Source organism: Lampetra planeri, chromosome 40, assembly GCF_965212315.1.
Source record: "Lampetra planeri chromosome 40, kcLamPlan1.2.h2, whole genome shotgun sequence".
Classification (NCBI taxonomy): domain Eukaryota; kingdom Metazoa; phylum Chordata; class Hyperoartia; order Petromyzontiformes; family Petromyzontidae; genus Lampetra; species Lampetra planeri.
Genome location: NC_136146.1, coordinates 4286384 through 4300198, shown reverse-complemented (window position 1 = coordinate 4300198; position 13815 = coordinate 4286384). Strand labels below are relative to the sequence as shown.

At 45.9% G+C, this 13815-nt stretch overlaps 1 protein-coding gene across 1 annotated transcript in view; it reads right to left on the bottom strand.

The window, feature by feature from the left end:
• Positions 1 to 13815, bottom strand: part of LOC144731741 (uncharacterized) — a 63926-nt gene that overhangs the window by 12602 nt on the left and 37509 nt on the right. Inside the window, exons 19-25 of the mRNA XM_078612949.1 lie at positions 10908 to 10952; positions 8434 to 8469; positions 5530 to 5565; positions 5230 to 5286; positions 4446 to 4517; positions 2980 to 3051; positions 1294 to 1329 (exon numbers count right to left, since the gene is read on the bottom strand). Coding sequence (XP_078469075.1) covers positions 1294 to 1329; positions 2980 to 3051; positions 4446 to 4517; positions 5230 to 5286; positions 5530 to 5565; positions 8434 to 8469; positions 10908 to 10952 — 354 coding nt within the window. The remainder of the gene's footprint in view (positions 1 to 1293; positions 1330 to 2979; positions 3052 to 4445; positions 4518 to 5229; positions 5287 to 5529; positions 5566 to 8433; positions 8470 to 10907; positions 10953 to 13815) is intronic.

Here is a 13815-nt window from a genome sequence, read left to right as displayed (position 1 = left end):
CACAATCACCGTTGACTTCGCCAGCAAAGTGGTGCTCTGCTTTATCAATGCCGGAGGGAGGATTGGCCAAGTTAAAGAATGGGAGAGGAAATATTCATTGATTATCATGGTATCACCATCATTAGCATCTTGAGATGCTGTTGCATTTAGATGCTATATAAATGCAAATTGTAATTGCGGTTGAATCAGTGGCATCGTTACCAGTGCACCAATTAATCTCCCCCACAATTTCATGAATTGTCACGATTCGAAGGCATTATTTCATTGGTTAATTAACATTTGCCATTGTGGTGCATGTTGATTCTATAGTGATGTGGATAGCTATAGTGCTGTGTGAATCTATAGAAGCTACAGGGGTACGAGTCTATGTAATCCATAGTGGTATTATCAAAAAGAAAGTAGAAACGAATTAAATAAAAAAAGTTTATTCTTACACGCACATTTCTATGCATGCATTGTCAGTGTATGAATCTATTTAATTGATTAATTGTTAATATTTCTACGCATTGTCGCCAACATAATTACCATCATCTTGACTTAGAGCTTTCGTGACTGCAGGAATTCATATTCCTGCGTCTATCGGTTAAGTCACGTAGATAGGTTGAAAGAACATAACAAAAAAATAACACAAAACTACGACGTTTCGATCGCAACACAAGCGATCATCGTAGTTTTTGTGTTATTTGTTCTTATTTTCTTTGAACCTATCTACATGATCATCGTTATAAACAGCATCCACTGCAGCAGCAGCAGCAGCAGCTTCATATTCGGTATCGTCAGCATCAGCACCTCCAGCAGCAGCATCATGGAAAGCCATACCTAGTCTCAAGACTCAAAGCTGTTGGGCCAATTTCAAATTGTATATTCATGCTGTGTGAGAATAAATCCGAGTTACAGGAGATAACTGACAATTTCTAGATGCTAACAGTGTAATTCCATTTCACACGGTAGCCAGTCACAAATCTACTCCCTGCACTCACTCCTAAAGCCATTAATTTGTGGGAGGCGAGCACACATCGTGTTTCCATCTTTTGAGTGATCCGCCAACGTCACATCTAAATTGATGGTCATGTCACACAGAAATTATTATTTCTTCTCCAGATTAGAAGATGCACTCTTTCAACATTTATTTCAAAGCGAAAGTTGAGTGTGCCTCTGATAACCTGATTGGCGTGTGCGTGCGTGCCCGTGTGTGCGCGCGACCAGATTTGCACAGCTTCATCGACAACTTTTTCCGGAGCTTCATATATTCTGGAGAATAGGGTTATATATATTTATATATTAAATTCTTACCGGGTCTCCTGGAAGGCCCACTTCACCCGGCTCACCCTGAAATAAATGAGAAGTGGACAAAAAAAGAACAACTCACATTCTTACAAAACACGTTTCTACAATACCCTTGGTGGATTTTAACCGGTGGTGTAAAATTAAAGTTTTCCCCGTCTCAGCCATTCCATATCTCTCTCTCTCTCAACCAGCTCAAGCCTCTTGTAAACCACGGGACCTCTGCCATTCTGTTCCCAGTCTCATCCATTGGCTGTTATCCCTCGGAGCGGACGACGAATCCAGCCCAAGCTCACTTCACTGTCCCATCAGTCAATGTGACGTCTCTTAACCATATTGACTGTTTAGTATGTTGCCCTTCCACCCGCACCTCCGATGAGCACGGTTGGCTACGTACGATGCAAAAGAAGTTCAACAAACGTACGCAATCAGTTCAACACGTAGCCTTTCGCGACCAGTTTTATCCGTAAGAGGTTTTGTGGGTTATATTGCGTAAATAAAAATGTGACGTCAAACCTGCCACCACCCGACACAGCCAATGAGTAAGGTTTGTCGCGTTTACGATTTGTGGGTTTACTCTCCAACACACCGATGTGCTGCACTAGTGACGAATTGCAATGTTTTGTTTACGTGAAAAACCTTACTAATTGGCTGCGTCGGGTGGTGGCGGGATTAACGACACATTTATATTTACGCGATCTAACCCAAAAAACCCTCCATTTTGGACGTGCATATTCGTTGGTTGCTCCCTGATCCAGTGCGCTCCTCTGTCGATGTAATTCAAGGCGCGTATCTCCGCACGCTTCTTGGCACACTTGTCACATTTTGCACCATGGCTTTTGTTCATGAACATGCTTTTTAGACCAAACACCATCGCGGGCAATGCCCACTCACTGAACACTTGATTCTTCTTCTGGCACTTATTTTTTATCATAAAATTGCGTTTCACAAAAGCACCTGCTCTCACTTGCTTCTTAAATTTCATCATTTTATTCCGAACAATCACGGCTGCGGTCGTCCTACAAACGTCTCCATTCGCTTCGCGAAACGTCTCCGCGACTTTTGCTCCGGTCATATCTGTCTCGAGCCCAACTCGCAAAGTTCATCATCAGTCAATTCTCCTGGAGTTCACTTCAACTGGCCGTTCTCATGAATCATTACGTGGGGGCTGTGTGACCGCACATCAGAGTAATGCGGAGTGGATGACTAAGCAGTACGTTGAATGTCTTTCGCGCTGCACGTAGCCAATAATGGGAGGTGTGGCGGAAGGACAACAAACAAAAAGCAATTCTAATGTAGTTTAACACGTAGGCTTTCGCGACGAATATTATTCATAATAAGGGTTTGGGTTCTAAAGTAATTCGTTTCAAATCGAGATTTAAAAGTGCATAGCTCTGGTGGCTTACTAATATCTAACGGAAGTGCGTTCCAGACGGCCGCAGAAGCGCATCTGAAAGTGCCTTTGTTCAATGGTTTGCCAAAAGCCGCCACTGCGAAAATCACCGGAGTTCGCGCGATGGTTTAAGCTCCTAGACGAGCTCAGCAAGGTATCGTGGTTCATTTTGTGGCAGGCACTTTGTGTGTGTAATGGAAGCTAATGGGGCTCGGCGAGCAATGGACGGACACGGTCGGACGTTCTCTATGCAGAGGGCTGCTCCAGCCATCCGACGGGAATACAAAGTAGGCAGCTCTCACCTTCTCTCCCAGTGGGCCCCTAGGTCCGGCAATTCCCACTGACCCCTGTAGACCCAGTTCCCCTTTGTCACCCTGTAAAGGTGTAGCAATAGAGACAGAGATAGAGAGAAGGGTAGGGGGGGGTTGAGATGGCAGTGATGAGTTACGAATTCAGATTTAGCAGGAGTCAGAGAGGGGCTCCACATGCGGTGCTGGTGGTAGGCGTGAGTTTTAGACAGCACGCACACGTGGGTAATAAGCATTAATGCGTTATGCAAAAAAATAACCCATCAGCATTTCATCGAAGAACTGCATTGTGGTCCTATTTTCTTAGGTCGCCATGGGAATAAATTTGATGAAATGTGGCCGACAGGCATGGATACAAGCCAACTAAAACGAATACTTCTGGTGCATCAAACAAATAAAGACGGTTTAGCTTACAGCAGACATTAAAGATCCCGCGACATTACACAAAAAAAGACTAGGAGGCCATGTGCGCCAGAATTACACTCACAATGTAATTACTGCACAGCAAAAACCTTGTTAATTCGACACATGGGGCTGTGGCCTTGCCGGATTATCCAATATTCCAAATTATGTCCAACGGTACTCCCCAGTGCCTCCTGCCCCAATTAGAAAAATAATCACAATTAGTTTGCAAAACTTTTCACACCGCATACGCATCGACACACACCCTGCATACATTCTATCCTAAACTTTGGATTTGTCTCACAGACTCAGGGTTTTATACTTCAGCCCCTTTCTGTTACTTCTTGATGGAGGTGGAGACGGCATTTCTGAGAGGGTTGGCGGTAACAGAGTGCACACACAAGGGACAGTCCAAAACGATCGGTCTGCACTAACGCTCACCATGCTCACCACGCTCGCCACGCTCACCACGATCACCACTGTCACCACACTCACCACGCTCACCACACTCACCACTCTCACCACGCTGACCACGCTCACCACACTCACCACACTCACCACTCTCACCACACTGACCACGCTCACCACGCTCACCACTCTCACCACGCTCACCACACTCACCACGCTCACCACACTCACCACACTCAGTCCACTCACCACGCTCGCCACGCTCTCCACGCTCCCCACGCTCGCCACGCTCCCCACGCTCACCACTCTCACCACGCTCACCACGCTCACCACGCTCGCCACGCTCACCACGCTCACCACGCTCACCACGCTCACCAAAATTGTGTATTTCTGCGATTCGTGTTTTGTGTTGTACGAAAAGCGCGTTAAGATGCCGTGGTAGTTAGGTGTCCGATAACTAAAAATCCCGATCCTCAAGTCCTGACCCCAAGTGTCTGCCCCTACAGGATATCTGTGAAAAAGAGCTTGATAGTTAGTTGAACATCCATAATCGAGGATTATGAGCTTGGTCGCGTAAATATAAATGTGTCGTTAAACCAGCCAGTATAAATAAATACAAATTCGGATTCCGATTCTGGCTCCACGTTTACCTTCTGCCCTGGCATCCCAGAGTCACCTTTCAATCCCATCTCTCCATCCAGCCCCTTGAAGCCACGTTCACCCTGCGTTCACACACACATTGCGATTGACACACGCACAGATACGCAAGGGCACGTTGCAGTGGGTAGATCCTGGCTGCCACTTATGACGAGTCCTCCAGCAGGTAAGTATTTAGGGCAGCGGTTCTCAGCCTGTTTGGTATAGTGGCCTCCCAATCGCCTCTACCCCATCAAACTCCTAAAAGCCAATTATTACTAAGATCTCAATACACGTTCATGCTTCGAGTACGTGCAGTGTTAGCAAGGCACTTATTTCATGTCATCAACACAACGTGATGCTGATTTTCACCGTTGCCACTTTCAAAATGTATCCTGCACGGTATTCATGCCAATGTGTGCATTCCCCCAGAAAAGATTAAAAATCGCCGATTTAAAGAGAGTGTGTCTGTGTGTGTGTGGGTTAGCGCGCTGCGCTACAAACCTGGCGACCCGGGTTCGAATTCTGGTCATGGCCAACACCAGTGATGATTATCTGAACCGGTCTTGGGTCTCCCCTAGGTTGACTCAGCCTCAAATAAATACCTGGTGTGGTGCTTAAATATTGCCACTGGGGAGACAAAGGCGGCCGGGTGTGATGCTGGCCACCCACCCCCTCGTGTGCCGTTGCCGGCCTTCATAGGTGCTCGCTAACAGCGCTTGCCCCAACAGTCTGTTAAGGCTATATGGGGGGTCTTTGTTTTTGTAGGTTGTGGGTGTCGGTGATGGTCGTGCTCACTGGCTCTCCTTTGTTGCCTCTCGCTCCGGGCAGTCCTTCAACACCCACTGAGTTTCCCTGCACAACAATAATCACGGGGCGAACGAACAGGAAATATAATTGATGAGTATTCAATACATTTTCTTTGTCCGCAACGTTATCAGATTGTGATATCGGTGTCATAACCTGCGACAAACAATCCCTTGTGATCCCTGGAAGTAACGGCCCCAAGCAAGTGGATATCACAGAGATACCTCTGGTTTACACAGTTGGTGATAAGTGAAGTAAAAGATGGAAAAATCAGTTTTAAAAAATCCGTACCTTGTCACCTTTAGTCCCAGGACTTCCAGAGTCACCCTGAAAGAGAATGATGACAAATTTAAACAAAAATGAAACTTCTCTCGATGCGCGTTAGTAAAACGGCCGAACGTTCGCACGGCCAAACATTAGAACGCGCGCCGCCGGTTGCAGAGACGTTCGCCGTTTCGAACCCAGCGGCCACCCTGGTCAATACTACGGGTGTTTCGACCATAAATACTGTGCGCAAGTCTGCTTCACAGCAGACGTCCAAGATCCCGTGTGGCATCGCTCAGAAAGACAGCAGGCCACGTGTGCCGGCGTCACTGTCCACACTTTTAGAATTCCTCGGCAAGTTACCGATCTGGGTAAAATCACAGAAAAACATCATGCCCCTCACCTCTTCAGCCCTCACCAGACCAGGATCTCATCCATTTAGTTTGGTGTACGAGGAGCTTTGAGCTTTGGATCCGTGCCTCGTGAGTTTTCGATGGAAAATTGCGTCCGACCCGTGGCACATGCGCGCGCTATATATTGTGCTTATTTTTAATGTTGTTGTTTAAAAATGTGCTTACATTATAATTTTTGAGAAATCGGCCAAACAACACCAAAGAAGGACTCTCTTGAGATGAAGCCTTGAGACTTTGCTGAGACATTCCAAGAGTAAACTAAATAGTAATAATATTAAACTTGTTTTTATTTAAATGCATGGACACGTTTTCCAACGATAAGAACATTCCCATTGGGCAAGGTATTTTTCATGAAACCGCACAAAGGCCGTTTGCTCCCCATTTCGACACAAACGCCATTTGCCGTTCGTTCGAGAGATACGTTTTGTTAGCAGGCGTTCGGCGATGGCGAGCTGATGCTATTATTGTTTACGCTAGACAAAAACAAATGCCGGTCACCTTTGCTCGAAGCGAAGTGAAATCATCGAATGAAAAGTGGAGAGAGAAAAAGAGAATACTTCAATTACCGGCACTGGAATAGAAAAATTAAAAACGTCAACAAAAAACTCCCCCCCCCCCCCGCCACTTCTGCATGAATTGATATTGGCTGTGACAATGGCCCATTTGTGTTCCAAATAGCGCCACGCGACAGAGAGGCTAATGTAGCACGACGCCACATAATGGACGTGTCAAGGCACTGGGCTCGCATGGCTTAGAGCATGGGTTTGGTCACCCGTGATGGAAACAATGAAGGAGGTACACACACACACACATTTATATTTTTTGATCTTGCTGCCAGGAAAACGAAAAAAGTAGGAACATTATTTACGCATGCTGAACTTCTTTCACGCCACACGTAGCCAACAGTCGCTAAACGGAGGATTGTGTGATTTCCTACGTTGCGTCCATACTTTTGTGATTTCATTCATATTGGTTGATGAAAAAAGGATGGTAAAAATATATATGACTATCAACAAAATACCTTATTTATAAAGACGCATAACTTAAAAGATTACTCGGGGTTCCCTCGTTCTGTGCACAGTATATACAGCTCACCTGTCACGACGGCAAATTAGTTCCACAAAACCGGCCGTTAAGTGATTTGGTTGTTAAGCGAGCATAGGAAATACACGTTAAAGGCTTCGTTCGTTCTAATAGCATCGAAATTAACCTTTTTCACCCAAAGAACGTATTTTATAATATTTAAACTATGGATATTAATACATAAATATACTAACATTATAAACACACAATATTAAAATAAACACGGTTAATCGATGCATGAATTAATATTTACTGTACCTACAACAGCCCATCTTTAACAGGGGAAAGGTCGGTAAGCGAACACATTGGGCTCTATGGAGGCACTACACTGCTATACACTACACTACTATAGGCTTTACTACTATACACTACACTGTACACTACACTACTATACACTACACTATAGACTACACATTGGGCTCTATGGTGGCACTACACTACTATACACTACACTATACACTACACTACTATACACTACACTATAGACTACACTATACACTACACTACTAAAGACTACAGATTTGGCTCTATGGAGGTTCGTTGTAAAGTGATGAGTCGTGAACAGAGGTGGTCGTTAAGAGGGGTTCTACACTACACTATATACTACACTATACACTACATTGACATTGCTATACACTACACTGCTATAAACGACACTACAATAGACTACACTATACACTACACTACGCATGCTACTATACACTACACTACTAAACACTACACGACTATACACTACACTACTATAGACTACACTATACACTACATTGACATTGCTATACACTACACTACTATAAACTACAGTGCTATACACGACACTATTATAGACTACACTACTATAGACTACATATTGGGCTCTATGGAGGCACTACACTGCTATAGACTACACTACTATACACCATAGGTGGGACAAAGTCATTGTTATGCAAGTCCAAGTCGAGTCGCAAGTCATCAAATTCATGACTCGAGTCTGACTCGAGTCCAAGTCACATGACTCGAGTCCACATCTCATAGGTGGGACAAAGTCATTGTTATGCAAGTCCAAGTCGAGTCGCAAGTCATCAAATTCATGACTCGAGTCTGACTCGAGTCCAAGTCACATGACTCGAGTCCACACCTCTGCTATACACTACACTATACACTACACTGCTATACAAGACACTGCTATACACGACACTACTATAGACTACACTACACTATACACTACACATTTGGCTCTATGGAGGCCCATCGTTAACAGGGGTGGTCGTTCAGTGGGGTTTCTCCAGTACACGCGGCTATGCGGTTGGACGTGGGACGACTCGAAGTCTGTGTCCTGAGCGAGCTCCTCGCGGCACGCAGCTGCCCTGCGCGCTTTCGCTTTACGTGCCCCCCCCCCCCCCTTATTTTTTTTGGAACACATCTACTGCCACCACACAGCGAATCGGCAACAACATACCTTCGTTCCAATGTCTCCCGAGAGACCAGGGAGACCCTGCGTTGGGACAAGAAACAGTGACATTCATTGTGACGTGAAACTCGTCTCAAGGCGTAACCCCCGAAGAGGGAATAGAAAAGAAATACGGATGACAAATACGCGATGCTTCAGGCAATGGTTCTTCGTCATTGTCGAGCATAGCAGCGAGATCTCCGCGTCGTTCATTTTTCATCTTCTTGGTTCTTTCGGTAAAGTCACGTAGAAGGGAAATAATAAAATAATAAAAATGAAACATAAAAAAATTCAATTCTCACGACGTTTTGGCCACAACGCAAGCAGCCGTCCTCAGGTGAAGAACAGGGCTGTCGGAAAGACAGCGTCTGAATGAACACCACCAAGCTTGGCAGTGTATATTTAAGCTGGGTTAGAGGAGGAGGGAGCCTTGACAAAGGAATTTGCATATCAACAGGAATTTAGCATATTTATGGATTGTGCACAACAGCCAATGCAAGCCAGCGTCACCATTTAAAAAACATTTTTTTAAAAACAATTTATGTTGCCAGCCATCTAAATGTGTTTCATGACCCATTGACGGCTGTCCTTATTTATGCTTCAGAGTCGCGGTCACTTATTGTTATCTGTGAAATATTCGTGCGCGCAATAAATTGCGTTGTCGTCACGATTATTGACGGCTTTGGAAGCGTGCGTTTCGATGATTTGGCTGATGTACATTTCCACACGATGATAAGCCGCTTCGTTTAGCCTTCAACTGTGGCCAGGTCGCTTCTGAAAAAGAGCTACTTAGCTCAGTGGGCCTTACCTGGTAAAATAAAAAAAAAATTTGAAATAGTGGCAAATGTGCTCGTCACACCGACGATAGTTATCCCTGACAGAGCAGGCCTCTGTATGGCAGAGACCACGCATGTGGCTGCTTCCACGCTCAACTAAATGTTACACAACACGACATCATTGTGGAAAATACAATTAACTAAATCAATAATCAATGCCTGCTTAAAATATCCTCCTCTACACGTAATTTGTTTTTTATTTTATTACGTATCCAATGTATTATATAGTTTGGTGTCAAACTAGAACCCATATCTCCGAGTGATGGTCCTGCCCTATACAAATGTTGACCCAATGCTGGCGGTTCGCCAACATTGGTTCAAGGGAGCCTGACCCTGTTAATGAGACCCTGAATGTCGAGACCGGTCCAGAGTACGCTGTTAAAATGATGTACTCCCAGAGGGCCGATGTGGGTGATGGGATCTGTTAGGGGCAGATCTGGGACTGAGGTTTTGTTCTCCGCTGATTGACATTGTGCCCAAAGATCATGCTGATGCTGGCCACCCGGAAGCTGAGTGCCCTTGGGTCTATGTGTATTTTTCTGTCATGGCCTTTGGACGAAAATATCAATAACTAATGCAAAGAATAAAATTGCCGATTTTGACAAAGGTGGTTTCACACGAACCAAAACGAACGTGGTGGGAAGGTTGCGGAACAATGACACGTATCTGCTCACATTAGACATTGGAGGAATACACAAACATCGCTTGCATGATAATGCGTGCAGTTAACCAACTTTAAGGGTCACAACCACAAGGCCTCTGTGCTGACAGGGGTCACAGCTTTAAATCAAGCAACCAATGAACATTTCCTCTCAATTTCGGACTTGGGGTTCCACTAAAACCATCCTCAGAAAGGACTCTTACCGGTCCACTTACATAAACAATAACAATGTATCAAATGTAAAATTATTAATGTTGTCAATCCACCGCTGGATGAAGGTCTCCCCATGCCATTTCGGTTATGTGGGAGGGGAGATGTTAGACCATACTTCACCACGCTGGTAAGTGCGGGTTGGTGAAGGGAGCGACGGGGGTGCCCCAAGAACAGATTTGGGTAATCGCTCGCCACCGAATGTAAGTAATGGCCGAGAATCGAACCCAGACGGCCGGGTTCATCGCTCAGCGCTTGATCCACCGCGCAACTTCCCCCACCCCGAATTCGTTTCGGTGCTGCCTTACAATTTTTTCTGATGCAATATAAAAGCAACGGCTGGTTTGTGGTGCAGTGTGTTTGCTTGGCTGTGCACGTGGTTTCATTTGGTTACATTTTTGGGCAGAGGGAGCAAGCGGCGGTGAAGTGGCGGAAAGACCCCCAAACAGAAGAAGCTCTATGGAGCCACTCTAAGAGAGTACTTGGCCTACTCTTTCACACTGGCCAGACGTCTTGAATGAGGAGGTGGGAGTTACGATCGACTAGTTGTGGTTGTGCCCATGTCTCCTGCTGAGTGGATAGGCGTGCGGGGGGGAGAGCGGGAGGAGGCGGTTGGGGGTATTTTAAGAAACTTCCTCCACTGTTTCAACTGCCGAGCACCGTGAGGATTGCAAGTCCAGCGTGCTGATCGTTGCTTGTCCGACTGGCATCCGATTGGAGCGACACAATTACTCCACAACGCCGGTCATGTGCCAACTGTTGTAAGACGCTCTCACCATGGAACCTTTGGGACCGACTAATCCGGGTCTTCCGTCTTCTCCCTATGGGGGACAAAACACTCACATTGAGGCACGTGTGTACGCAGCTTACGGATTACTTGAACAACAGCCACAAGCCAGTGGTGGAATCCCACGTTCCCATGCCAGGGGCCACACTTTTCCATGCTTAAGATCTCCTCTGATGATTTACAAAGTGGCAGTAATCTTTTTGCCGCGCCTTCACTCTCAAGCAATTGGATTAATGTATGTCCGTCCGAAACTACTGCAGAGCAGTGCATCGGCCCCATGTTAGAGAATAGCCCATGCAACTGGATATCACGGAAACTGCTTCTCAGATCACTTAAGGTGACCTCTGATGCACTCCAGGCCACTGTCCTTTCCTGCCTGCTCTGCTGCCGAGATATTCGCAGCATTGAAGTCAAAAAGCAACCATTCGAATTCTCAAAGCTGGAATTTTGCCAAAATTGAGAAAGTGAAAAATACATTTTTTTTTTGGACAGTCACTGATGGACTCAGCTGAGACCATGAACTCGCTACAACCTGACAGCCCTGTTTGATCGCAGGTGACGAATGCAGGTTTAAAATCCAGGATCTCAGCAGGGCCCGCTGAATGATTTAGCTCCCGAGTCACCAGGCCACGTCTGTGGTACTTATTTGATTGGCTCTGCATGAGTTGATGATCAGCTAAGCTGACCTGTGACCCGAATAAGAATTAACCACCTTTTGTTCGTGGGTGTCTATTTACCAGTGGCAGTGGCTCAAAAGCCGTGTAATGTAATTCAGAGATCAATGGCGCACTTTGGATGAAATTAAAGTTAAAACAAAACTGCCATTGTTTATTAATGCTCCTATCACAAAGCTGTTGTGTAACACCACTCTTGTTTATTTTTAGTACAATAATTAGATTAATTTCCATCTAAACTTTTATGTCATTATCTTTTCCAAATTTCTGTAATGTTTAATCAAGAGTTTTGTACCATTTTCATTAAAATTTGTCATATTTTCCGTGGCACGTCCTTCCTTCAGCGTAGACAAGCGCGCAGTCACACTCAAATCAGCATTTCGTAACGAACTGTTTAGCTTCAATCAATGTCATACTGAACTTTATTCCATCGCACGTAATTAGCCGGCAAAGGATAATCATTCGATAGGGGGGGAAAGGGAGGACATTATTGGAGAGCATGCTTACTGCGGAATCAGAACACATGGATTGATGGGCTTAAATCCCATCCGATGATTTGTGGCGCGGAGCAACGGAATCAGCTGGCAAGCCCTCGACGGATCGTTACATCGCAGAACCGTGAGAGGCGGCGGCTACGGCTAGGGGAGGCCTTCATCCAGCAGTGGATTTACCGTAGCTCACGATGATGTGTAGTTGATGGCAGAGGTTTTGGATGGGCCCCGTGCACCGTGATCAGAGTGGGCAAGTGAGAGCGTGGACGCAGTCGAGAACCCTTTGTGTTCTTAGGCGTCGATGTGTGTCACGCAGGAGGTTGTGGGGAACGGTGGCGTAGCGGTTACCGCACCGCGCTACGAACTTGGCGACCCGAGTTCAATTCCCGCTCACGGCCACCACCAGTGACGATTATCTGAACCGGTCGAGGGCATCCTCTAGGTCGACCTAGCCTCAAATCAAAGTACCTGGTGCGGTGTGTAAACCATCGCCACCGGGCGTGGTGCTGGCCCCCCACCCCCTCGTGTGCCGTGCTGGTCTTCATAGGCGCTCGCTAACCGTACTTGCCCCAACAGTCAGTTAAGGCTACACAGGGGATCTTTGTCTTTGTGAGGGTGAAGGTTGCGATGGGTGGGACACGGTGAGGTGGATGTTGGAGGGCAAGTTACTGAGAGAGGCATTGGAGGAGTAGCTAGTTTCACTCACTTACTAACCAAAATATTGTTTGTATTTTACCAGGTTAGTTCCCTGCTGTGCTGCATAGCTCTGCTTGTTATTTTTTGTGTGGCCAAGGTCAGAAGGCCTAAAAAAAGCAGATGACGATGAGACTGTGAGATGAAACCTTGGACGTGGAGTGCCAACTGTTGCAACAGACGCGTGATCTTGGCAGGAGGAAGGAAGCGATGGGAATGTTGGGCAATGTCACGACCAGTGACTGGATTAATCTGTTGACGTTTGCTGATTTTGTGACAGGTTTGATCACCGAGTGAGATGGTTGCTATAATACAATTTCCAAATCCGTAATTATTTGAGAATTAAACCCTTAAAAAAAGACACACGCACACTTTTAGTTCTTAATCCTGCAGGTCATGCAAACATCTATTCCTTAATAAAGCTGCATATTACTTGATTCACATTTTAATATATATATATATTTTTTATCTGCATAATCTCCGCAGAGTTTGCAGATAAGTCCGTTCATTTCCTAAGCTCCGATTTACCACAGGCCCCTCGAATATGGTGCTCCAATTACACGTCAACTCTGTAACTTTCGCGTGGAATTAGCAGCACCACCCCAATTCAGTTTTTTTAATTTGTAGCACTACATTTCAAATTAAAAAAATTGTCTCTCAATATTAAGCGCCTGCCCAATCACGTCCCCAACAGTCCATACAGGCTATATGGGGGGGGGGTCGTTGCCTTTTGCTTTGCCCAAATGTGTAAGGAGGCATTGGAGTGAATGCACGGCGAGTGGGCACATGCGGGTGGTGGCTGCGATGTGTGGTTCAAATAACGTGTGTGTCTGCTCAATGCAGCGTGATTGAAGAGAAGTGGGCGCAGAGAGAGATTGAAACCACTGGGCCCTTATCTCCGGTAGAGAAATGAGCCGAGCGAAAATGTGTCTGGATTCAAGTGGACGCACGCACGCGCGCGCACTCATGCACCAGCGCACGCACCCCATGCGCGCGCGTGCGTGTGTGTGTGCATAAGAGGGAGCGGTGGTGTAGTGGT